Source organism: Syngnathus leptorhynchus, chromosome 1 (assembly GCF_054491065.1).
Source record: "Syngnathus leptorhynchus isolate UIUO chromosome 1, UIUO_Slep, whole genome shotgun sequence".
Taxonomy (NCBI): domain Eukaryota; kingdom Metazoa; phylum Chordata; class Actinopteri; order Syngnathiformes; family Syngnathidae; genus Syngnathus; species Syngnathus leptorhynchus.
The window spans coordinates 785,774-811,723 of record NC_141195.1 but is presented as its reverse complement, the minus strand read 5'-3'; the positions used below and the strand labels follow the sequence as shown (position 1 = coordinate 811,723).

The following is a 25,950-nucleotide window of genomic DNA, read 5'->3' as shown; positions in this document are numbered from 1 at the left end:
GAATGGTCCCTTCCATCGTGGGCTGGCCCACTTCTTTCTTTTGATGACCTTGATGTAGACCCAGTCTCCTGGCTTGATGGGGTTGTCAACCTGAGGGGAAGGAAGATCAGGCGGCAGTAAATTTGCATTTGACACATCTTCCATTTTGAGTGTCCTGATCATGTAATCTGCCAAGGACTGTTCTTCATCTGCTTTTTGCAAATCTGCAGTGAAGACAGGTAGTCTATATGGTCTCTCATGGATGATTTCAAAAGGTGTTAGCCCTTCTGAAGTCGGGGTGATTCTCATATAGAGTTTCACCAAGTCTAGGCACTCCGGCCAGGCTCTGCCTGTTGATTCCATGCATTTTTTCAACCTGTTTTTGATAGTAGCGTTTGCTCGTTCAACCAGGCCTGCATTGGATGGGTGCCAAGCGCAGTGTTTTTTTAACGTTATCCCAAGGTGTACAGCCATGTTTTGTACAACTTGGTTCACAAAGTGTGGACCGTTGTCACTGTAAATGATCTGCGGGATGCCATGAACTGGTATGACGGTTTTGCAAATGGCTTTTGCCACTGTTAAGGCATCTGCTCGTTTAGATGGAACTATTTCCACCCATTTGGAAAATGCATCAATCATCACTAGGCGATTTGTGAGGTCCACTTTGTGTGAGTTCGATAAAATCCATGTGCATGATTTGAAATGGGTAAGACGGTTTCGGAAATGAGCCTCTCTTAGGTCTCATGTTTCCTTGTGGATTATGTTTCACACAAACAGGACATGCTTTACAAAAAAAAATTAAGTAAGCATCTAAACCAAAGGTAGTGAATTGTTGATGTATGATGGACCTCATCCCTCCTGTCGACACATGGCAAGGCCCATGTGTCGCAATTGCCGCTGCCTTAAAAAGTGACTTTGGTAAAACAGGTTTGTTATTGATGCAGTGGATATGATCTGTATCCACTATTGCACCTTTTGTCGCCCACATGCATGTCTGTCAGTATAGTTTTATCTATGAGTTGCGTGTCCTCTGAATCATAAAATCATCATAAAAACTTCATGGCCATGTTTCCCTGATGCTGCTTCTTTAGCAATTTTGTCTGCAAATCTGTTTCCATTTGAGACTTCGTCTGTGCCTGTGGTGTGAGCAGCACATTTACACACAGCAAGTTTAGCAGGTAAATGGATGGCCTGCAACAAGTCTTCTAACAAGGAGGCATGGATAACCGGCTTACCGGTTGATATTGTCATCCCCCTGCGCTCCCATTGCTTTGCAAAATAGAACAGAGTAGAAAACGCATACTGACTGTCTGTGTATACAGTGACTTCCTTATTTTCCACTAATTGACAAGCTCTTGTCAGTGCAATTAGCCCAGCAGCCTGCGCTGACCTGTTGTACGGAAGCTTTTCTGCTTCAATAATCTGGTTTGGCAATTTCACAATTGCATAAGCACTTTGATTGTTCCCTTCAGGATCCTTTGAACATGATCCATCCACAAACCACTTTTCCCCTTTGTCAAGTGGTGTGTCACTTAAATCTTGTCTGGGTAGCTGTAGATGTTTTATAGCATCTAAACAGTTATGTGAGGTTCCCTCGCCTCCATCTCAGTCAAACAAACATTAACTAGTCGGGGAAGTGCATAAGCACGTGCCCTTCGAAACACCCACACCACTTCCTCATAGTTTTGTTAGTAATTGGCAATGAAAAAGCAACTTTTTCTTTGGGTTTTTTATTTTTGTTTTCTTAGCATGTAACTTGCACAAAATCGCTCTTTCGTCAAGGTTGCTCCACTAATTTTCCATAGCAGTAACCAACAACTTCAACCATTCAACCTATATTTTCCTTTCATTCAGAGCAATCCAAAAAAACTCAACACACACAAAAAAACAGCTGGCAAATTAATCAGAATTTTTTTTTTTTTTTTTTTAATTAACCAACTCAGTCTCTCTGATTTAACTAAAATATAGAAGTTTGTATACTCATAACACAAATAATCTTTTTTTTTTCTAATTTAGTTTTGAAATGTGTGAAATCCACCACTTTGCTTCATCCAATTCCAGAAAACATGTTTTCTCTGTCTTTTGAATTTGTCATCAGGGTGAGACACTAATGAGCGCTAGTGTAAACCAGTTTCTGTCAACAAACAGATTTCTTTCTTTTACTCTCTTTTTTTTTTTTTTCATTCTTCAAAATTGTTTCTGTTTTGCGGTGCAAATTGGTCACAGTCAAACAAATTTCTTTGCACACAGGTTTAGTCAAGTTTATCAGTTTAACACATATGCACACACATGCACAGCTCTCGGTGCAAGGGGAGGGGACCTCGCATCAATGATTCGTCACAAGCTGGCCATTTCTTGCGGTCGATCATGAAACTGGTCCCACCCACGCACGCGAGGACAGCACAATCAAATTTTTCTATTTATCTTTTAGAAACAAGTTGTATTTCTTTACCACTTGATTTGCAAATTTTAACTTCAGTGTGCACACATAACTTGACCCCTTGTCATTCGTCGTTGGGCATACAATCAAGTCAAGTCAGCATTGTCATACGTCTTGTATGTACAGGAGTTCTAATAACCTAAAAAATGTTCTAAACCAAAAGTAGGAGCATGAGAGGTCAAAGGGGAGGAAGCCCGTCATGCAGAAAATTTGGCTTTTCCTCTGCTCTGTTCTCCACCTTTTGATTGGTTTTGTTTTTTACGACGACACTCTCTTGGAAAGTGTCCTCGTCTCCCACAGTACCAACAGTTGTCAGAATCTGGTGGGGGTTTTGAACCATATGGCGGCCTGCGACCTTGTTGGCCTTGACTTCTTCCTCTGCCCCATTGGGAACTTTGGAAGAAGACTGTTGCATCTTCATCTAGATGTTTATCATCATCATCTAGATGAAATACATCAGAACCTTTGCCTTTCTTGATCACTTTGTCAGCGTCTCTGGCCCACTGCATGGTTGTTGTAACACAAGCAGTGTCCGCTTCCACCAAGGGTTTCTGCACCCAGTTGTCTAATTCAGGGGGGGAACCAGTGAGGAGCGCATTTTTCAACTGTTGCTGATAAGCACTCTCAGCTGCATCATTGAATGGGATGCCATTATTCACCCTAAATTATTTTTCAAATCTTAATCGAATGGCAGCCTCATCACTTTTTATCTTTCCATTTTTGGTCTTTTGAATTTGTTCTCTTCGCTCTTGTGAAGTTTTCAACCACACTCTAGCACATTGCAATTCTCTCTCTTTTCTTTCCTTTCTCAATCCCTTTGGCTTCCTAGCCACACTCTCCTCCAAAACATCTACCACTACGTCCCACATTTCAACTTTCAACTTCTCTTCTACTCCATACTTTTTCTTCCGCTGTGGCATGTATCGCATACAATTCAAAAAATCTACTCGCCATGTACTTCTCATCTCCTTCAAGAGCTAGAGATTTACCGTTCTTATTTCCCATCTTAACTTGGTATTTCAGGATTTTTCATTTTATTTTCAAAAAAAAAATGTTTTTTGTTTTTTCTTTGAGGATCCACAATGCAGGTTTAAATTGACCCTTCAACAAAATTGCCTCTTAGTCAAGTTATCCTACCAGTCACACACTCAACCACACAAACTAGCGATTTTTTACTTTTAGGCCTATCTAGGATGGGTGTGAAACCCTTCCAAACAGCTTGGAAAAAACAGACAAAAAAGAATCTACGCCCTTCTCCAAATAGGGAAAAGAAGCTCTGTTTTTTCTAACCCGTTCCTTCCACAGGGTCTTGGACCCGAGCTGTTCTTCGGCTCGGAAAAACGAACAAAGAAAAATCTACACTTCTTTGAATCACAAAAAAGAAGCTCTGTGTTTCTTAGCACGTTCCTTCCACTGGGACTCCAACCCAAGCCAGATCTCGTAGCTTGGAAGAACAGACAAAGAAGAATCTACGCACATCTTCAATGAACGAAAAGGAAGCTCTGTTTATCTTAGTCTGTTCCTTCCACTGGGACTTCAACCCAAGCTATATTTTGTGCACTTTACGCGTTTCACAACAACACAATTTTAGGGCTTTAATTTACTTGTCCCCTGGTTCATTGCACTGCCAGATCCCATCAATCCACTGTTGTCAGACGAAGGCAGACCTAAGATGCTGGCCCAGCGAAGAATTTACTTGCCAGGTCTTTTCTTTACCAGGTCCTCCTAATGGACGCTGGCTTGTCGACAATGCAGCACGTCGTCCTCCGTCGATCAGCAGTGGGTATGTTGGAATCCGGGTCACGGCACCAAAATGTTAGAGATGTTCTGACTCTAACTTATTTTGCAAAAACCACACGGGAGACATTATGCCCTTTAAGCACTTGCAAGTGGAGAGCCCGTTCGTTACTGTAGGTACAGCAATATTCGAACAAACTCTGCCGTTAGTCTCTTACAAGAGCATATTTATTGAGAACAAGTAGGGTGGGGGTGACATTGGACATGTTTGGTGGTCACCTCAGCAACACGTTAATCAGTGCAGAGAGTCCCAGTTTATTGTTTTACGAGGTCGTGGAAATAAAACCTAGTGGAGCATTTTAGATGACTAACTAAGCAAGGATCTTTCCACACCATTTGGAAAGTTTCAACAACTGAATGGTTAAACTTTTCCGAGTCAAGAAAAGGTAAAAGGTTTAAACAAAGTTAATCATTCTAGTCTACATCCCAACATAATCATATGATCAAGATAGTTTATAAACCCTAACAGCCTCTCTCTCCGACTGAGCAGAAATACTCAGTCGGGGTGAAGGACCTCGAAGTAAACGCCACAGGACGTTCAATCCCCCCGTGGAGCTGGGACAGGACGGCACCCACCGCGGTGTTGGACGCGTCGCAGGTCACAATTGTGGGGCTCCGCAGATCAAAATGGGCGAGCACTGGAGAGGTGAGCTGGGCCTTCAACCGCTGGATTGCGGCAGAGCAGGCAGGAGTCCAAGACCACAAGGCATCCTGTTTAAGGAGAGCAGGCAGCGGAGCTGTGGTTTCGGAGTAGTGGGGAAGGAAACGCAGGTAGAATGCAGTCATTCCCAGGAACGAGGACAGTTGTGCCGGGCAGGTGGGCTCAGGCAGGCGCAGGATGGCATCAACATTAAAGTGCAGCGGGCTGAGACCGTCAGCGGTCAGACGGAACCCACAAACTTGATGGTGGACGCAGAAAAGGTGCATTTCTCAGTGTTCAACGTGAGGTTGTAGCAGGAGATCACATCCTGCACCTTGGAGAGGCGGTCATCGTGTAGGGCCACCGACGCTCCATGAACCACTATGTCATCCAGGTACACGACCGAAAGGCATGCGCGTGTACCTGAAGACCCCCATGTGAGTGACAAAAGCTGTGAAGTTGCAGGTCTCTGGGTGCAGGGGAACCTGGAGGTAGCCCTGGCGGAGATCAAGCTTAGAGAAGACTGTTGAGCTGTGAAACTTGGCTGAGAGCTCCTCTGTTGTGGGCAGCGGGTACTTATCCGGAATCACCGCCTTGAGATCGATACAGGGGCGTAGGCCGCCTGTCTTCTTCTGCGCCACCACCAGGTTGGAGATCCATGGTGATGCGTCCACCCACTCAATGATGCCTGCATCCAAGGGTTTTTGCAACTCACACACTCTCAACGTTTTTCCGACCAACAAACTGTTTTATGGCAGTCACGCCACACTCGTATAGTGTCTTTTCAAACGGAGTGGTACGCCCGATTGAAAACAAGTTTTTGATTCCACATGCTTTATTGAATGTTTTTATGTGTGAAGACTGCTTATTTGGTATTTTAATTAAAGTAGTTCAAATTAAATCATGAATAAGCTCCTCTAGAGCAGCGTTCCCCAACCTTTTTTGTGACACGGTCTGGTGTCGGACAAATTTGTATCGGGGTTGGGGGGAGGGGGGGTGCCGTCAGTGCCTCCCCAGTCATGAACCTCACCGCACGTCACTGGCGTTTACGTAGTAGTACTGACCCGGCGCACTCCGCGCTCCATTGCTATGAGTGCCGAATTTCGAGTGTGGGCTGTGACGTCAGCATTCTCGGATTTCGCGCGCTGAGCTTTCAGATACAGTTCTACGCTAAAGTCACCCACAAACATTTCCCTGGAATCCTTCCTTTAAAATGAGTGGCCCAAGGAAAAGAAAGGTGGACACTGAGTGCGGAGTGTTAAAAAAAGAGAGGCAATTTGGCTCGACCTACGTGTATGAGCAGATGTTCAGCCACACGAACGTCAACAAATCCTGTCACAGATCTAGGTTAACGGACCCACACCTCGGCTCGATCCTAAGAATTGCCACAACAAACTTTACTCCAGACTATAATGCACTAGCAAAAAAAGTGAGACCAACAACACTGTTCCCACTGAAAATGAAGGGGAGTTTCTAAAGTTTGCTGTAAAAAAAATTGCATTTTTAATATTATTTGTATAAATAGCAGGGATTGAAACCAGCGACCATTCTCATTTTCAAACAATGCAGGATGCTCAAGGATATTGATGCAACACCTGTTTGCGACTAATCTTAACTTTTAAAGTTCTTGAGGCCAACTTTAAGGAAGTGTTTCCCGTTTCCTCACCTCTGTCACCAGTGTTTGTGGGTTAAAGCTCTGCTCTGATTTTCAGACATCTGTCACCGTGTTGCCATTTTGATTTCTTTATTAGTTTATTTAGACGTATTCTTTCACTGGTTCGTCAAGATGATGTATTTGGTCAGAATGTTCGCCGTTTGATGTGACTTCGTCTCATTAGATAAACATACGTAAATTATAAATAAAAATCATAAATCTGACCTGCAGGCACTGCCGTATATTAGCGTCAAGTTTTTTTAAATGTTTTTATTTATTCCAATGTTCCCTGAAAGCACTGTCTTTGGGGGTGGTTCTTAGCCTTCCAGTTCAGCTGTTACTTGTGATTCCACGCCCCGCTGAGTTAGTGCCACGCCCCCACGGGTAAAAAGTATACAACTCGCAAAGATTTGAACCTGAAAAAAAAGAGGCGAATCTGAAAAAACAAGCGTTGAACCTCAAAAATAGATGAATCAGAAAATATAAAAGATGCAACTGAATAAAAAGACCTCAAATCTTGAAAAATAAATTGAGGTGAAACCTAAAAATAAATAGTTTATTAAAAAAAAGACCAAGGCGGAGCAAAAATATTTTCAACTCGAGAAAAAAATTCAAACAAGTGTTTTTATTTTGAATGCATTGTTTTATTTTTCAAGTTTTAAGCTCAGCACGTTTATTTTCAGATTCAAGTTTTTTTTTTCTTCAAATCCGAGTTTTGTTTTTTCAAGTACAAAACCTTTGACCCCAATCTACCTCAACATTTAATTTTCGTTTCCGAGAGCTTGGGCAAGTGGGCGTGTCAAGCAGTGTTTAAGCCTTAAACTTTAAGGCATTGCTGTTGTAGAGTGGAGCAATGTGGCTGTCACGAAATTCTGCTACAAAGCCGCCGTCACAAATATGTTTTCAAGCAACACAGTGAAAAAAAAACGAGTGAGTTAAAAGTCAAAGTCAGTTTTATTGTCAATTTCTTCACGCTAAGACACACAAAGAGATCGAAATTATTAACAGTGTTATTAAATGTTACCCATGCAACAAATCTGAACAAATATACATTTTAAAGATACTGATGGCTAAATGGCATGTTTACAAATGTCGATACATTAAGCAAAAACCTAATTTATATATGTAACCATGGTCAATCCACAAATTCCAAAGCACACAAAACCTTGCATTTGATTGCTTTATTTCTTCAGCTCATTGTTTGACATCTACTCACAGTTGTGTTGACATGTTCTGACTTCCTAAATAAATATTTCAAAAAGTAATAAGAAACAAGCTCGTCGCCATGGAAACGTAGGCCAGTTTCAAGGCTGCGTTCATGTGTCACGTGACGTGCGGTCCAGTCGCTCCGGAATAGACGTAATGAAGTCGAAAAAACAGCCTTCGTTGAATATTGAGTTCAGACACATTCCTATGACGGCGTTAGAAGTACTTCCGGTTTTGTTGGAGGCATCGAGAGCTAGCAACATTACAATGCGGAAAAATGAGTTGCACTTTGTGTATTAGATGTCGATGGTCGGTTGATTTTGATTACTTCGCAGGAGAGTTGTTGTTTTTTTTTTTTTTTTTAGCAGTGCTCCCGCCTTGTTTTTGAAGTAGTTATTGTTTGTAACGTTGGCTGCCATGCGGGTTCTCGTGCGCATATTACTGGTTTGTTTGTGGGTCAGCACGGCGGGGGGTCATCAGTTTACCGAGGAAGAAATGCAGGATGTCAGGTAAACGCACACATCCACACCAAACTTCGGAGAATTTTAAAACGCCATACATTAAAATCTAATACTCAATTTGAACGCAGACAAACACTGCTCTGCGTCGAAATGTGGACAAATGAACAATTCAATGTCGTTATAATTAAAACAATTTCATTTTCAGATTATAATTTGACAGTCACTGATATATGGCGACCATTTATTTCCATGGGCGACTTAATGAACCTTCAGATAGTGTACGACATTTTCATTTAGAAGTTACTAGTTGACTATTTCGGCTCAGGACCCAAAAGAACCATATGTAGTCCCATTCGGACGCACACCTTGCCCCAAAACAACGGTTATGATTCAAACCTTACTGGGCACTTTGGTTGCGCATCCTTTACCATCGTCTGCATTACTTAACTAGCATTAGCGTTTAGCAGCGTTGCAACTCTGATAGTTAACGGTAAACTATTCCTTCACGGGGAAATTCCAGTTCACAGCCGCCATTAACAAAAGACAACAAAACAGGAATTAAAACCAATTTAAAGTTTTAAAAATAGAGTAGTCATGAATCTTATATGAGAATATGTTTGGTGGTTGTTATTATATTTGAACAGTTGAATACAAATACAAATAATTTATTGCACACTGGGGTTTTTGTTGTAAAGTCCGACAGCTGCAGGAAGAAATGACCTGCGATACCACTAGCTCACACACTTCTGGTCATCACTTCATCAGTTGGAAACTTTCAATTTCCGAATGGGCTGCGGTAGCTGTCTGGAATTGTATTGTTCAAGTTTGATTCTCCATAATCAGTCTTATTTTTCTTGATTTATTCACGTATTTACGGTGTAGCTGATGATGAGATGACATGACATCTCATCAGATATTTTTCTCCAAGGTTGCCGTAATATTTAGACAGAGAAACTACAGTTAAAAACTGGTTCAATAGTTACTTATCCTAAATGTTACACACTTCTTATTTCCCTTTTACAACTATTTATCCTTATACCTAATGAAATTTATTACTAAATGCTTAATGATTTGATGCTTAGTTTGAACATAAAAAAAGACAAACACAAGAAGAAAATGTCACAGAAGCAGGACTTTTACAATGTAACAATACAATATTGCTCTTGGCATATCCTTTCTAAATATATGGTAAATGCTCTTTCAGTTGCATTGCACTTTTCCACCTGTTAAGGCACTCAAAGGGCTTTACGCTAAAGTCCTCATTCACCTACTGATGATGTACTTTACACGATTGTTTTTAGTATGTTGCTAAACTACAAGAACGTAGCCACAATGTTAGGAAGAATACAAAACTTACCTTTATATCCATGGGTGTAAGATGACACATATGCACATCTTAAATCCCCTTTTCCAACTTAGTCGTTGGTGCTTTGGATGAGGACCTATAAAGCCAGTGTACGTCTGTTACTGTGACCGTATTTTCCGCACCATAAGGCCACTTCCAAGCCTTTTATTTTTTCAAAAAAAGGAAGGTGTGCCTTTTGTGTGGACCACATTCCAAAATCTGTGAAGTGGTTTTGTATGGCTTCCGTAATGGACAGGCGAAATATGAAGACCTGTGAACCAATCAGAGGACATTATGTTTTACATAGATCGAGGCAAAAAACAGAGGAGTAGACGTAACATGTAGAGTACGTTCCTCCGCCACCATTGGTTAATAAATACTATTGTTTGTGCACATCTATAAAGTTATGTGTGGCTTCCGCCACACAGAGACGTAATAAACAGGCGTAATATGTAGATCAGATGAACCAATCAGAGGAAATTACGTTTTACGTAGATTGGGGCAGAAAAAGACGTAATGTAGAGCACCTACCTCCGTGCACGCCATCGTTTGTGCAAAGCAAATAGCATTAGGACCCTCTAAAATGGAATGAACAAAGAGACATGGTTACAAGGAACAATTAAAGCTTTCTGGACAGCCAGGATCATTGCAGAAGAGGAACGTAACAATGACGAGACAATGACGAGAGGGAACTTAGCATGTTTAATGGCAAATTTGACCCAACAAGATGAGGATTTGGACGGATTTGTGTATGAATATCGATTAGCATTAATGTGAGTACAGTAGAGTACATGGTTAAACAGTAGAATAAAGTACGACCGAACTTGCTGTCTTGCTCCGTGACATTTTTTTTGTTTCTTTTCCGTAAGTCATGGCATACATGCGCCCTTTAATGCAGTGGGCACTATGTGTGGGTTAAATACAAAATAGACTCCGCAATTGAGTCTGCGCCTTTTAACCCGAAGCGCCTTATGGTGCGGAAAATACCGTAATTTGGGCAGGTCCTGTAGATGTGTGTAGAATAACCCTTTTTTTTTTTCAAAACCGGAAGTGACTGAGCCGTGTTGCGTCGGCATGGGAGATTTTGTGCAAAGCCCGTTCTATAGTCGAGGGCTGTCCTACGTCCGTCCATCCGTCCATCCATCCATCCATCCATCTTCTTCCGCTTATCCGGGGTCGGGTTGCGGGGGCAGCAGCTTTAGGAGGGACTCCCAGACCTCTCTCTCCCCAGCCACTTCATCCAGCTCATCCCGGGGGATCCCAAGGCGTTCCCAGGCCAGCCGAGGGACATAGTCTCTCCAGCGCGTCCTGGGTCGTCCCCGGGGTCTCCTACCGGTGGGACATGCCCGGAACACCTCCCCAGGGAGGCGTCCAGGAGGCATCCTGATGAGATGCCCGAGCCACCTCATCTGGCTCCTCTCAACGTGGAGGAGCAGCGGCTCTACTCCGAGTCTCTCCCGGATGACCGAGCTTCTCAACCTATCTCTAAGGGAGAGCCCGGACATCCTGCGGAGGAAACTCATTTCGGCCGCTTGTATCCTGGATCTCGTTCTTTCGGTCACGACCCATAGCTTGTGACCATAGGTGAGGGTAGGAGCGTAGATCAACCGGTAAATCGAGAGCTTTGCCATTTGGCTCAGCTCTCTCTTCACCACGACGGACCGGTACAGAGTCCGCATTACTGCCGACGCTGCACCGATCCGCCTGTCGATCTCGCGCTCCATCCTACCCTCACTCGTGAACAAGACCCCTAGATACTTGAACTCCTCTACTTGGGGCAGGATCTCATCCCCGATCCGGAGAGGGCATTCCACCCTTTTCCGACCGAGGACCATGGACTCGGATTTGGAGGTGCTGAACCTCATCCCGACCGCTTCACACTTGGCTGCGAACCGCTCCAGTGAGAGCTGGAGGTCCCCAAACCGGACCCCCCTCAACGCCTCGGCTGCGCCTAGAAATTCTGTCCATAAAAATTATGAACAGAATCTGTGACAGAGGGCAGCCTTGGCGGAGTCCAACCCTCACTGGGAACGAATCCGACTTATTGCCGGAAATGCGGACCAAACTCTGGCATCGGTGATACAGGGATCCAACCGCCCTTATCAGTTGGCTCGGCATCCCGTACTCCCGAAGCACCCTCCACAGAACCTCCTGAGGGACACAGTCGAACGCCTTCTCCAAGTCCACAAAACACATGTGGACTGGTTGGGCGAACTCCCACGCACCCTCGAGGATCCTGCCGAGGGTGTAGAGCTGGTCCACTGTTCCACGGCCAGGACGAAAGCCACATTGCTCCTCCTGAATCCGAGGCTCGACCTCCCGACAAATTTTCCTCTCCAGCACCCCTGAATAGACCTTACCAGGGAGGCTGAGGAGTGTGATTCCCCTGTAGTTGGAACACACCCTCCGGTCCCCTTTCTTAAAGAAGGGAACCACCACCCCAGTTTGCCAATCCAGAGGCACCGTCCCCGATGTCCACGCAATGCTGTAGAGGCGTGTCAGCCATGACAGCCCCACAACATCCAGAGCCTTTAAGAACTCCGGGCGGATCTCATCCACCCCCGGGGCCTTGCCACCGAGGAGTTTTTTAACTACCTCAGTGACTTTGAGATTGGAGAGTCCGCCTCAGAGTCTTCAGGCTCTGCTTCCACAATGAAAGGCGTGTCAGTGGAATTGAGGAGGTCTTCGAAGTATACCCTCCACCGACTCACGACATCCCGAGTCGAGGTCAGCAGCACATCATCTCCACTGTAAACAATGTTGACCGTGCACTGCTTCCCCCTCCTGAGACGCCGGATGGTGGACCAGAATTTCCTCGAAGCCGTCCTGAAGTCATTCTCCATGGCCTCGCCAAACTCCTCCCACGCCCGAGTTTTTGCCTCAGCAACCGCCGAAGCCGCGTTCCGCTTGGCCATCCAGTACCTGTCAGCTTCCTTTGGAGTCCCACAGGCCAAAACGACCCTATAGGACTCTTCCTTCAGCTTGACGGCATCCCTTACCGCCGGTGTCTGGTGCCAGCGGGTTCGGGGATTGCCGCCACGACAGGCACCAACAACCTTACGGCCACAGCTCCAGTCGGCTGCCTCAACAATGGAGGCGCGGAACATGGTCCACTCGGACTCAATGTCCCCCGCCTCCCCCGGGACGTGGGAAAAGCTTTGCCGGAGGTGGGAGTTGAAGCTCTTCCTGACAGGGGATTCTGCCAGACGTTCCCAGCAGACCCTCACAGAGCGTATGGGTCTGCCAGGTCGGACCGGCATCTTCCCCCACCATCGGAGCCAACCCACCACCAGGTGGTGATCAGTTGACAGCTCCGCGCCTCTCTTTACCTGTGTGTCCAAAACATGCGGCCGCAAATCCGATGACACGACTACAAGGTCGATCAACGAACTGCGGCCTAGGGTGTCCTGGTGCCAAGTGCACACATGGACACCCTTATGCTTGAACATGGTGTTCATTATAGAAAATCCGTGTCGAGCACAGAAGTCCAATATTGAACACCGCTCGGGTTCAGATCGTGGTCTCGCTGTCATTGCCCACGTGAGCATTGAAGTCACCCAGTAGAACGATGGAGCCCCCAGAAGGAGCGCTCTCCAGCACTTCCTCCAGGGACTTTAAGAAGGGTGGGTACTCTGAGCTGCCGTTCGGTGCATAGACACAAACAACAGTCAGGACCCGTCCCCCCACCCGAAGGCGGAGGGATGCTACCCTCTCGCTCACCGGGGTGAACCCCAATGTGCAGGCGCCCAGCCGGGGGGCAATAAGTATGCCAACACCTGCTCGACGCCTCTCACCGAGGGCAACTCCAGAGTGGAAGAGAGTCCAGCCCCTCTCGAGAGGGCTTGTACCAGAGTCCAAACTATGTGTGGAGGCAAGTCCGACTATGTCTAGTCGGAACCTTGCTGCCTCACACACCAGCTCGGGCTCCTTTCCCGCCAGAGAGGTGACATTCCATGTCCCCAGAGCCTGCCTCTGCAGCCGGGGATTTGACCGCCAAGGTCCTTGCCTTTGGCCGCCGCCCAGCTCACTATGCACCCGACCCCTTTGGCCCCTCCTATAGGTGGTGAGCCCATTGGGAGCTGTCCTACATAAGTATAACAAAAATGTGTTACATTAGAGGTGTCTAGAACAGTATCTGTGATATGTACATTAATCTCTTTCAGACAACGAATCAAAGGTATGTTCTATCACGCCTACAACAGTTACCTGGAGAATGCTTTCCCTTATGATGAGCTTCGCCCCCTCACCTGTGATGGTCAAGATACTTGGGGCAGGTAAAATCAAGGTTTCCTTCCAAGTGGCTGTTATTTTAAATCACCATAGTCACTGTTGCCTCTCTTTTTTTTTTTTTTTTCTCCAGTTTCTCGCTGACGCTCATCGACGCACTTGATACCTTGCTGGTGAGATTGGAAATTGCTATCCTGCTTTGCTTTGTTCTGTGTTCATTGACACTTGATACAGGCATGCATGTGCATGTGTCAAGGTACTGGGCAACCAAACTGAGTTTCAGCGTGTGGCATCGCTTCTACAAGAAACAGTTGACTTTGACATTGACATCAATGCCTCTGTCTTTGAGACCAACATCAGAGGTTTGTACAAAAAATGAGAAGGGTAAATTCATCAATTAAAAAAAATAATGATCAATTAATTTCATAATTGATTGTTCATTCAAATGACAATCGGGTGTGTTGCAACAGGGAGACCTATAAAACATGCAGGTCCCTCCATAACCCGAATTGCCCACACCTGGCCTCGTGGTTCTATCTAGATCAGGATGAAAGTATCTTCGTCAAGCTGACTGAGCGGGAATTGATCCTACGCCACATTGTTGTTATAGTTCTTTCGGCGGCCATTTATGACTGTCATCGCCTGTTATTATCCACAATTTAGGCTACACAACAAACTTGAGCATCCGGCATTGTTTGAAAATGAGAATGGCCGTTAGCTACAATCCCTGCTATTTGTACAAATGATTTTCAAAACGCTTTTTGTTTGTTACAACAAACTAGATAAACTCCCCTTCATTTTCAGTGGCAACAGTGTTGTTGGTGTCACTTTCTTTGCTAGTGCATCATCGTCTGGAGTAAAATTTGTCTCGGCAATTCTTAAGATAGAGCTGAGGTGTTGGTCCTAGATCTGTGAGGGGTGGATGTTGATTGATTGTCCACTCTTTTTTTAAACACCCGGCACTCAGTGTTCACCTTTCTTTTCCTTGGGCCACTCATTTTAATGGAAGGATTCCAGGGGAAGGTTTGTGGGCGGCTTTAGCATAAAACTGTATCTGATAGCTCAGCCCGCGAATTACGAGAATGCTGACGTCACAGTCCAGGTATCAAAAGCCACTGTTCACAGACGTGTCCGGGAAATGAGCTACAATAGCCATATTCCCATGGTCAAGCCACTTCTGAAGTGTCTGACTTGGGCTATGGAAAAGAAGCACTGGGCAGTTGCAGAGTGGTCCAAAGTCCTCTTTTCAGACGAAAGCAAATTTTGTATTTCAATTGGAAGTCAAGACACCAGAGTCTGGAGAAAGGCTGGAGAGGAGCAAAATCTAAGTTGCTTGAAATCCAGTGTGAAGTTCCCACAGTCTGCAATGGTTTGAGGAGCCATGTCAGCTGCTGGTGTTGGTCCTTTGTGTTTCATCAAGTCCAGAGTAAATGCAGCTGTGTACCAAGAGGTTTTAGAGCATTACATGCTTCCGTCTGCTGAAAAGCTCTATGGAGATGACGATTTCATTTTCCAGCATGATCTGGCACCTGCCCACAGTGCCAAAACCACCAGTAAAACGGTGTACTGAACATGGCATTACTGTCCTCGATTGGCCTGCCAATTCACCTGACCTGAACCCCATAGAAAATTTGTACGGTATTGTGAAGAAGAAGCTGAAAAACACCAGACCCAACAATGCAGATGAGCTAAAGGCATTGAAGCATCCTGGGCATCTATAACACCTTAGCAATACAACTAGCTGATTGCCTCCATGTCACGCCGCATTGATGCAGTAATCCGTGCAAAACGATTCCCAACCAAGTACTGAGTGTATTAATGGACATTTTCAAATGTTTGATTTTGTTTTGATGTTATAAATCTTTTTTTACTTGGTCTGAGGAAATATTCTAATATTTTGAGATAGGATATTTGAGTTTTCTTAAACTGTATGCCATAATCAGCAATAATAAAAGGCTTGCAATATTTCAGTTGATTTGTAATGAATCCAGAATGTATGACATTTTTGTTTTTTTAATTGCATTACAGAAAATAAAGGACTTTATCACAATATTCAAATTTTCTGAGACAGTCCTGTAATCCCTCGCTACATCGTGGTTCATTTATTGCGGTTTCACTATATCGTGGATTTTTTTCCAAATAAAAAAAATAAAGCTTCTAATTTGGGGAATTATGGCACGAAAGTTGCCCACACGCCAGCAGAACTCAGGGAGTGCCCACACAATTGCAGTGCGTACACTTGTACATTTTTATATAAATTTTTTTATAAGAGTTCTAAAAACATATTTAGTGTTGTACCTTGTTATAGAAAAATTGTTATAATAATGTTTCTGAAAACATATTTACAGTATGTACTCCTGTACCTTGTTATAAAAAATGTTATAATGATAAAAGCTGTTAAAACATATTTACAGTATGTGTTAAGAATTCTTTGTTATCTTATTCAGTCGTGCATTGAAATGAGGTAGGGTACTTTATTTTGAAGGCCGTTTTCAGGCGATACCACTTCCTGTTTCACGTTCGTGTACATACACGTTACAGTGGTACAGCAGTGAGTCTCCTAACAAGAGAAATGATCACATATGTCTAACCTGTAGGATAATGTAGTATTGCTCCAAATGTTGGTTTACATTCTTTTAGAGGTCCGTTTTCACGTGTTAGCACGATCGCGAATAAGCATCTTTCCGCTAACTCGTTAGCCTGCTCAGTACTACTTGTTAACATGTTAGACGCAAACACGTATAATATTGATATTTTCAATATTTATGCAAGAATTTCTGTTATTGTTATTTATACTATTAATGTATTATTTACATGTTTGAAACAATTATTTAATGTTCTAATCATAAAATATGCACTTAAATGGTTTCATATACATTTATTGACACAAAAATGTACAGAGGAGCAGGTGACCCTACTTCGCGGATTTCATTTTTCGCGGGTGGTTTTAGGAACCAATTATCAGCGATAAACGAGAGATTACTGTAGTGTGACTAATTAGTTGTCCTATAGACAGATTACCCCAATTTAGCTGTGGATCGCTGCTATTCATCCAGAATGTCCAGGACAATCTTTGTTGCATCTCTGATCAGTGCCCTCCTTATTTAGGCAGAAGGTTTAGAGCAGGGGTGCAGTTTGCTCCCAGAGTTGTAACTTAAGTAGTTCGACTAAGAAGCCTGCAGAGGCATCAAAGCCTGTGAATATAATGCTTTTCTCTGTCTTTCAGTGGTGGGAGGGCTCCTGTCTGCCCACCTCCTCTCAGGCCGGGCTGGAGTGCAGCTGGAACCTGGCTGGCCTTGTTCAGGACCACTCCTGAGGATGGCAGAGAACGCTGCCAGAAAACTGCTACCTGGTACTAAATATGCACACAAAGTTATGTTCCAAACTTTGTCTTAGTTGAACAGAACATTTTGAACCTAAAAAAATAAAAAATAAAACTCCCCATAAAGCCACATTGTACCCACATATTTCAGCTTTCCAGACTCCTACTGGAATGCCATATGGCACAGTCAACCTGCTGCGAGGTGTCAGTCCCACCGAGACACCAGTCACCTGCACTGCTGGCGTAGGAACCTTCATCCTGGAATTTGCCACACTGAGCCGACTTACGGGCAACGTTACATTTGAGGACACTGCACGCCGGGCACTGAGGGCTCTGTGGAAGACCAGGTCGAACATCGGACTGGTAAATGTGAAACGTGCAGTCGGAATCAGTGACGTAAATGCAGTGATTTAGTAGTGTGAGGTGACAAAAAATTGGACATAAACAACAACAAACCATTTCATCTCTCCCCGTAGCAATCATATCATCACTGGCTGCATTTAGTTGAACCCCGGAACTCGGCGCTAATGTGCTCCAAAAGGAGCGGCGAGAGGCAATGCAGTCGAGTTTGAATCAATTTGTCTAATTTTGTCTAAAACAGTTCACAATACCACAAAAAGCAATGAAAATACAATACAGCAAAAGCTTGGAGCACAGCTTTACGTGGTCCGTATGAGGCCCTTGATACAAGTTGGACATTCAAAAGACAAAAAATTAGCTCGAATTAAATTAAACATTACAAAATAACACTTTTTACTATAAACTAAACATACTTACCCATGGTAGAAGAGCCAAAGTCCTGTAAACAATGTCCCTAAAGGGAATAAATGTGAACAAAAGGATGGCTATTGGTTACAAATACATTGAACTCCGAATATGTCGATTACTGAGGCGGTTGAGTTGCGGAGTTCTACTGTCTTTACTTTCTACCCTGAGGTACAGACCCATTCCAACCACTGTGCTTGCACAATGTGAGGTTTAAATCTGTCATTAGTCATTCTGTTAAATTTGGATTATCATAAAACTAAGATTAAGACAAAATTGGTACAAAATCCAAGAACAATGACAATTGTTCAATGTTCAACAATGACAACAATTGATATCAACAGAAAATGCATTCGATAAAATCATTTATATAAAAAAAGGGAACAAAACCAGAATGAAAATCCCATCCCAGTATTATGCATGTTGTAGGCAAATGAATATGTATTGGGTTGTATGATATGAAATAGTATATTTGAGAAATAGTATATTTGGGAAACATCTTTCAGTCATATCGCCCAGCCCTGTGAAGCACTTTGTCTTTAAAAAGGCATTTATTTAATTTTTTTATTCGCGGCCACTTTATTTGGCTTGTATTTATTTGGTGTATTATGTGATTACCGTATTTCCCGGACCAAAAGGCGCATCGGATTATAAGGCGGACCTTCAATGAACAGCCCATTTTAAAACTTTGTCCATATATAAGGCACATTGGATTATAAGGCGCATAAAATAGAATCTATACTGCAACAAACTGCGGTTGACTAGGGTTGCGATATGCATCCACTAGCCAATAACCAATGGGCCCTCTGTAAACAATCAAGTTTCTCAAACTATCCTATAAAATGATCAGAACTGACTAAAGTTCGATCCAACACCTTGGTACTGCTTACCTATGTTTCCCTTCCATATCGATCCGTACATTTACTCGAAACATTAACAGAGCAGCCAATTTTGACATGAAATAGCCTCGTGCGTATAGCAGCTATCACTATAGCATTAGCCACCCGCAAACTCCCATGAGCCTCAGCAAAGTGTAAACAATCGCGTTTCTCAAATGAGGGCTTAAAAAATTGTGACGAAAGTTCAATCTCACACCTTGGACATGAAATAGCCTCGTGCGTATAGCAGCTATCACTATAGCATTAGCCACCCGCAAACTCCCATGAGCCTCAGCTCGCAGACTCCCATGAGCCTCAGCAAAGTGTAAACAACCGCGTTTCTCAAACGAGGGCTTAAAAAAAAAGATCAGAACTGACTAAAGTTTGATCTAACACCTTGGTACTGCTTACCTATGTTTCCCTTCCATATCAATCCGTAAATTTACTCGAAACATTAACAGAGCAGCCTATTTTGACATAAAATAGCCTCACGGGTACAACAGCTCTTCAGTGACGCCCCCTGACCACAGTCACCGTAATGCTGGTAAGCGATGCGACCTTGTAATTTACTAGTTGTATGAAAACGGACTGAAGATTTTGGCAGAGCACTGTGTACAACCAGTATAGATCAACAAATTCATAAATTGATCCATATAGAAGGCGCACCGGACTATAAGGCGCACTGTCGGCTTTTGAGAAAATTTTAGGTCTTTAGGTGCGCCTTATAGTCCGGGAAATACGGTAAATAAAATAACCTAAATTCTGCCTTTTTTCCTCTGGTCCCTCTTTTGAATAGTTGGGAAAAAAAATCTGTATCTATCAACAAATATAAAATACTATATTGTGATAAACTTTTGTCCTAATGCCAGATTTGTGGACCTTGTGGAAGTTTTTTGTGTGTTTTGGGGTGTTCTTCTAGGTATTGAGGGGGGCTGTGTGGCGGACTTTGGGATCATTTACAGTATTTAGGCCTCTCACCAGTTGCTCCTTCCCTTTGTTCTTGTCTTTGTTGCTTTGCTTTGATGACTTTTAACTTTCACACTTATTGGATTTCTTTATGGCGCCGTTGTGTCAGCCTTTTCTAGAGGCCTATTGAGTTGCGCTCATTTCATCAGTATGTCTTTTATATTTCCACTCTGTGGTATGATGGCTGCTGGAAACCTGAATTTCTCCCCAGGGATCAACATAGTATCAATCTCTGGGTGAGCGAGAATGAGAGGGAAGGGGTCTCTCTCTGTCGCACTCTCGCTCTTTCTCTCGCTCTCTCTCGCTCTTTCTCTCGCTCTCTCTCCTATCCAAGCCATAGGTTGCACTGATGCGCCCAACTTTTTTTATTGCCTGTTCAAGCTCTTAAGTTGCACCAACATTTTTGACCGCATCACATACCGTATTGTGGCCCCGGGGGTGGATGTGATCCACGTGGAGTTTTTAAAGGCTCTGGGTGTTGTGGGGCTGTCCTGGCTGAGACGCCTCTGCAAAATTGCGTGGACATCTGGGACGGTGCCTCTGGATTGGCAGACTGGGGTGGTGGTTCCCCTCTTTAAGAAGGGGGACTAGAGGAGGGTGTGTTCCAACTACAGAGGAATCACACTCCTCTGCTTCCCTGGTAAGGTCTATTCAGGGATGCTGGAGAGGAGGGTCCGTCGGTAGGTCGAACCTCGGATTCAGGAGGAGCAGTGTGGCTTTCGTCGTGGCCGTGGAACAGTGGATCAGCGCGGGTTGGACTCTGCCAAGGCTGCACTTTGTCACCGGTTCTGTTCCTGACTTTTATGGACAGAATTTCTAGACGCAGCTGAGGCGTTGAGTGTGTCCGGTTTGGGGACCTCAGCATTGTGTCTCTGCTTTTTGCAAACGACGTGGTACTGTTGGCTTCTTCAAGCCGTAATCTCTAGCTCTCACTGGAGCGGTTCGCAGCAGAGTGTGAAGCGGTTGGGATGAGGGTCAGCACCTCCAAATTTGAGTCCATGGTTCTTGGTCGGAGAAGGGTGGGATGCCCTCTCTGGATCAGGGATGAGATCCTGTCTCAAGTGGAGGAGTTTAAGTATTTTGGGGTCTTGTTCACGAGCAAGAGCAGGATGGAGCGTGAGATCGACAGGCATATCAGTCCAGCGTCGGCTGTAATGCGGATTCTGTACTGGTCCGTCATGGTGAGGAGAGAGCTGAACGGAAAGGCAAAGCTCTCCGTTTACCAGTCGATCTACGCTCCTACCCTACACCTGTAGGGTAAACACCTATGGTCACGAGCTATGGGTCGTGACCGAAAGAACGAGATCCCGGATACAAGCGGCCGAAATAAGTTTTCTGTTGGGTCTTAATATCATCAGACACTACATCACATGCTAGAACAAAGAGGAGAAGACAACCAGGATGAGTTTACTCGCGAGGAGAACGATAGAGAAAGGAAGCTCAGTTACAATCTCCACCAATTCTGAGTTCCTCCTCCACGTGCTCTTCTTTTTAATGTTTTGGTTGCCCTGGTTACAGAGGCGTTGCTACACTAAAGGGAGGGGAGATCGTGGCTGTAGCAACGCTGATAAGCTAAAGAATGTAGTGTAGTGTGATTTAGCACTTGTCGGCCCTCGACCCCCACATTGGGATTGCAGAGTCTGTTCTCTTCCCTCAACCAGTTGTCTTCTCCATGGGTGGCCGACCTCGACTGTGATCAGATAACTTGAAGCACGTTGAATGCCGCTTACCTGTGGAACAATGCAACTAAACCCTTGCTAAGTTTATCTTCTTAGTAAACTAACACAACACATAATAATAATAATAATAATATCTAGTCCTACCTTAACATTTCAACACATATTAAGTAAATGTCAGGTAACTGGTATACAGTTCCTTAAACGAACATTGAGTAAATATGGGATAACTTTAATGTGACTACTGCAAACTGTATATAACCAGTTTCGATCATCTACAATCTATGAATCAAAGCTACTTTCCTATACAAAGAAGCCCTGCTCATTGTCAGTGAAGACTTCTTACAAAACAAACACAAAAGTACCATAAGGACAGGAAGGAACCATAAAGCTGACGGGGATCAAAAGACATTCTTTGAACTAAATAGGAAACATTTAGTTCAAAGAAAAATAGTAAACACGCAAAAGATAAGGCCCTCTGGTCTGGCAGGCCAAGGCTTTCCCAAGATTACTCCAACATTTTCTCCGTAGGATGTCCGGGCTCTTTTTAGAGATAGGGTGAGAAGCTCGGTCATCCGGGAGAGACTCGGAGTAGAACCGTCGCTCCTCCACGTTGAGAGGAGCCAGGTGAGGTGACTTCAAAAGTCAAAGTCAAAGTCCGCTTTATTGTCAATTTCTTCACGTTAAGACACACAAAGAGATCGAAATTACGTTTCCCACCGTCCCACGGTGACTAGACACAGTACACAACACTTACAATCAAATAGCACAAAGAGTAAAAACGAACAGACAAGAGCAACGAATAAGTAATAAGCAAATAACCCAAACAAATAAACAATAAATAAATCAATAAATAGACAAATAAGAGCAGCAAAATGGAGCAAGTGTGCTAATAGCAGCCAGCCAGATCATAGCGCAAAAGAACAGGACGTTATGCAGCCGAGGGGGGAGAGAATTCAGGATCCTGACAGCTTGGAGTATGAAGCTGTTTTTGAGTCTGGTGGTGCGGGAGCGCAGGCACCTGTACCTCTTCCCAGAGGGCAGAAGATCAAACAAAGAGTGAGCGGGGTGACTCACATCACACACAATCGCGACCGCTTTGCGGGTGAGACGGGAGGCGTAAACGTCCTTCAGGGAGGGGAGTGGAGCCCCGATGATCTTACTAGCAGTGTTCACCATGCGCTGCAGGGCCTTCATGTTGTACTCAGAGCAGCCACCACCCCACACAGCGATACAACTGGAGAGGACACTCTCAACGGTGCCACGGTAGAATGTGGTCATGATGGCGGGAGGAGCACTTGCTCGCCTGAGTTTCCGCAGAAAGTACAGGCGGCGCTGAGCTTTCTTCGCCAGCGACGCAGCGTTGGTGGTCCAGGAGAGGTCCTCACTGATGTGCACCCCCAGGAATGTGGTGCTGCTCACTCTCTCCACCACAGCACCGTCGACGGTCAGCGGCAGGTGGTGGGTGTGACCTTTCCGGAAGTCAATGATAATCTCCTTGGTCTTGTTGACGTTCAGCAGAAGGTTGTTGTCCCTGCATCACGCGGCCAAAAGGTCGACCTCCGATCTGTAGTGAGTCTCATCGCCACCGGTGACCTCCTGGACGCCTCCCTGGGAAGGTGTTCCGGGCATGTCCTACCGGCAGGAGACCCCATGGGCTACCCAGGACACACTGGAGAGACTGTGTCTCTCACCTGGCCTGGGAACGTCTTGGGATCCCCCGGTATGAACTGGACGAAGTTGCTCGGGAGAGGGTAGTCTGGGAGTCCCTCCTAAAGCTGCTGCCCCCGTGACCCGACCCCAGACAACCGGAAGAAAATGGCTGGATAGATGGATGGATATGCCTGTAGATAACTTTGGAAAGCCTAAAATAGTATGATAAAGGCCCTTGTTACATTTCCTTCTTTGGAATAAATGTCAGGCTAAAAAGCCAACGGAAAACAAAATCACGTGCTGACTAAACTGAGCTCTCATTTATTTGAAAGACAAATCATTGTCATTTTGGGCATGTAGGTGGGCAACCACATTGATGTGGTCTCCCAAAAGTGGGTGGCTCAGGATGCAGGCATCGGTGCGGGCGTGGACTCTTATTTTGAGTACTTGGTGAAGGGTGCCATCTTGCTGCAAGATGAGGAGCTGCTGCACATGTTTGGCGGTAAGTCACATGACCCACCCATCACCTGCAGAGATATGAACAATGTGTGATGAGGTGTCACTCTGGTATGGCAGCCTATTACAGGGCCCTTGAGAACTACACACGCTTTGACGATTGGTACTTGTGGGTGCAGATGCACAAAGGGACTGTGTCCATGCCCGTGTTCCAGTCGTTGGAGGCATTCTGGCCTGGCCTGCAGGTAGCTATATCCCCCACATGATCCTACTCTGTGAAGAGCAAGCAGTGCTTTTAAAGTGATTTCTCTTTGTCTCAGACTCTGTTAGGAAACGTGGACAGTGCTGTCAGGACCTTCCAGAACTATTACTCGGTGTGGAGGCAGTTTGGAGGTCTGCCAGAATTCTACAGCATCTCTCAGGGCTACACCGTGGACAAGAGGGAGGGATACCCGCTCAGACCCGGTTTGATTATTGAAACATTCTCTTTGTGTTTTCATCTGTGCTATAGGTTGGCAACACCTGCTTTCTTACCTGTACTGATATCACATGTCATGTGCTTCAAGTTGTCCGATGTCTCGATATAAACCTGTCCTGTTTGGTAGTTCAGTGATGCAGAATGTATGATCGCAATGCTGGAACTTTATGTGCAACAAGGGAGTTTGATACACTGTACTCCCTGGCCTTACAACACCAAATCGGATACCTGATATCTTTACGGATACCACGCCTGCAATATGGAATTTGAGACTTGTGAAAAAATGGGCATGGAAGACAACCTGAGCACCCCAATCTCTTGGAAATTATGCCACTTTTCAAAAGAAATGTATCGATGGAAATTGAATTCAACAGCTATTTTAAATATATCGTTCCTTTTAGGATTGGGGTATGTTCAGGTCATTTGATCCTTGTATGACCTTTAAATAAACTTTGTTGAAATTCAATCCCCAACATGTTAGTTAAAATATCTAAAAGTTGTACATGGGATTTTTCTTTCCGAGCAAATTGGTGTCTAAAAAGGCATATCTACATCATTCTTCGTGTTGTGCATTTCTGTGTGCATACACATAATTTTATCCTAATTAACATGTTCCATGGAGTCATCATGCTGCCCCCCCCCCCCCCCCCGACATTGCACTGCACCAACCCCCCCAGGTGGGCCCGCTCCCCTATTTGAGAAGCACTGAGATAATGCAGGTTGAAGAACATAGCAATATGTATCCTTATCTCCTCTGTCATCATCGTTGATTTCCTTGTTTTGTGTAATGCAGAGTTGGTGGAGAGCGCCATGTACCTGTTCAAGGCAACGGCCGATCACACTTACCTGCAACTCGGCCTAGATGCTGTTGAGTCTGTTGAGCGGATTGCCAAGACGCCATGCGGCTATGCCAGCGTCAGTGCCTCTTTGTCAGAGGTAGGGTGAGGGCATTGGTCCAAGCTGACGGCGCTTGTGTTTTCAGGTGAAAGACCTGCGAGACCACCAGCTAGACAACAGAATGGAATCCTTCTTTCTGGCTGAGACCATCAAGTATCTCTACTTACTTTTCGACCCCACCCACTTTCTGCACAGTAGCGGGACAGAGTCATGGGTTGAGGGAGGAGAAAACGGCAAGTGCATCCTGAACTCAGGGGGCTACATCTTCAACACAGAGGCCCATCCGCTGGACCCGGCTGCGCTCTACTGTTGCAGCCAGCACAGCCGCGAGCGACAGGAGCTCCGCGACATTCTCCTCGGCCAATCACAGTCTGCTAAAAAAGCTAAAGAACATGGCAGCCACTCGGAAGAGCCTCCTCCACCCAGCCACTCAGAGAGCATAGGTCTGAAACTGGGTGAGAGGAAGATGCTCCCCCTGTCCTGTCCTGTCCAGCCTTTCAGTGCTCGACTCGCCGTGCTGGGTCAAGTTTTCACTAATAACACTTGACCTTTTATGGCATGTGACCTACTCGCTGTGTGTGTGTTGTATGAAATGAAGACATTTTCACTTATGCTCTTGTGTGACATCACCTTTATTTATTAAACATCACCATGAGGGGGCAGGGTTCAACAGGAAAATATCTGTTGGCTGATTGGAAGCCTTTTGACCAAATTTGTTGAAATTAAATCCCCAACATGTAAGCTAAAATATCTAAAGGTCGTACAAGGGTCTTTTGTTTCACTACTTCCCATGTCTTCTCATCTGCTTTACCATCCCACGTTTCCTTTGTGTGCCCCTTTACCCTATCCTTTATATGTGTGTGTCAAAGTCAGCTTTATTGTCAATTTCTTCACGTTAAGACACACAAAGAGATCGAAATTACGTTTCCCACCGTCCCACGGTGACTAGACACATTACACAACACATACAAGCAAATAGCACAAAGAGTAAAAACGAATAGACAAGAGCGATGAATAAGTAATACGCAAATAACCCAAATAAATAAATAAACAATAGATAAATAAGAGGAGCAAAATGGAACAAGCATGCATACAGCAGACAGCCAGAAT

At 44.6% G+C, this 25,950-nt stretch overlaps 1 protein-coding gene across 1 annotated transcript; it reads left to right on the top strand.

Annotated features, from left to right (window-relative positions):
* Positions 1-7,856: 7,856 nt before the first annotated feature.
* On the top strand, positions 7,857-25,588 carry edem2 (ER degradation enhancer, mannosidase alpha-like 2). The gene is made up of 11 exons (XM_085912906.1): positions 7,857-8,225; positions 13,686-13,796; positions 13,883-13,922; positions 14,006-14,111; positions 16,976-17,101; positions 17,223-17,434; positions 23,370-23,511; positions 23,586-23,710; positions 23,786-23,930; positions 24,737-24,858; positions 24,926-25,588. The coding sequence occupies exons 1-11, from the start codon at positions 8,134-8,136 to the stop codon at positions 25,385-25,387; spliced, it is 1,683 nt and encodes a 560-aa protein (XP_085769032.1). The 5' UTR covers positions 7,857-8,133; the 3' UTR covers positions 25,388-25,588.
* Positions 25,589-25,950: the final 362 nt, after the last annotated feature.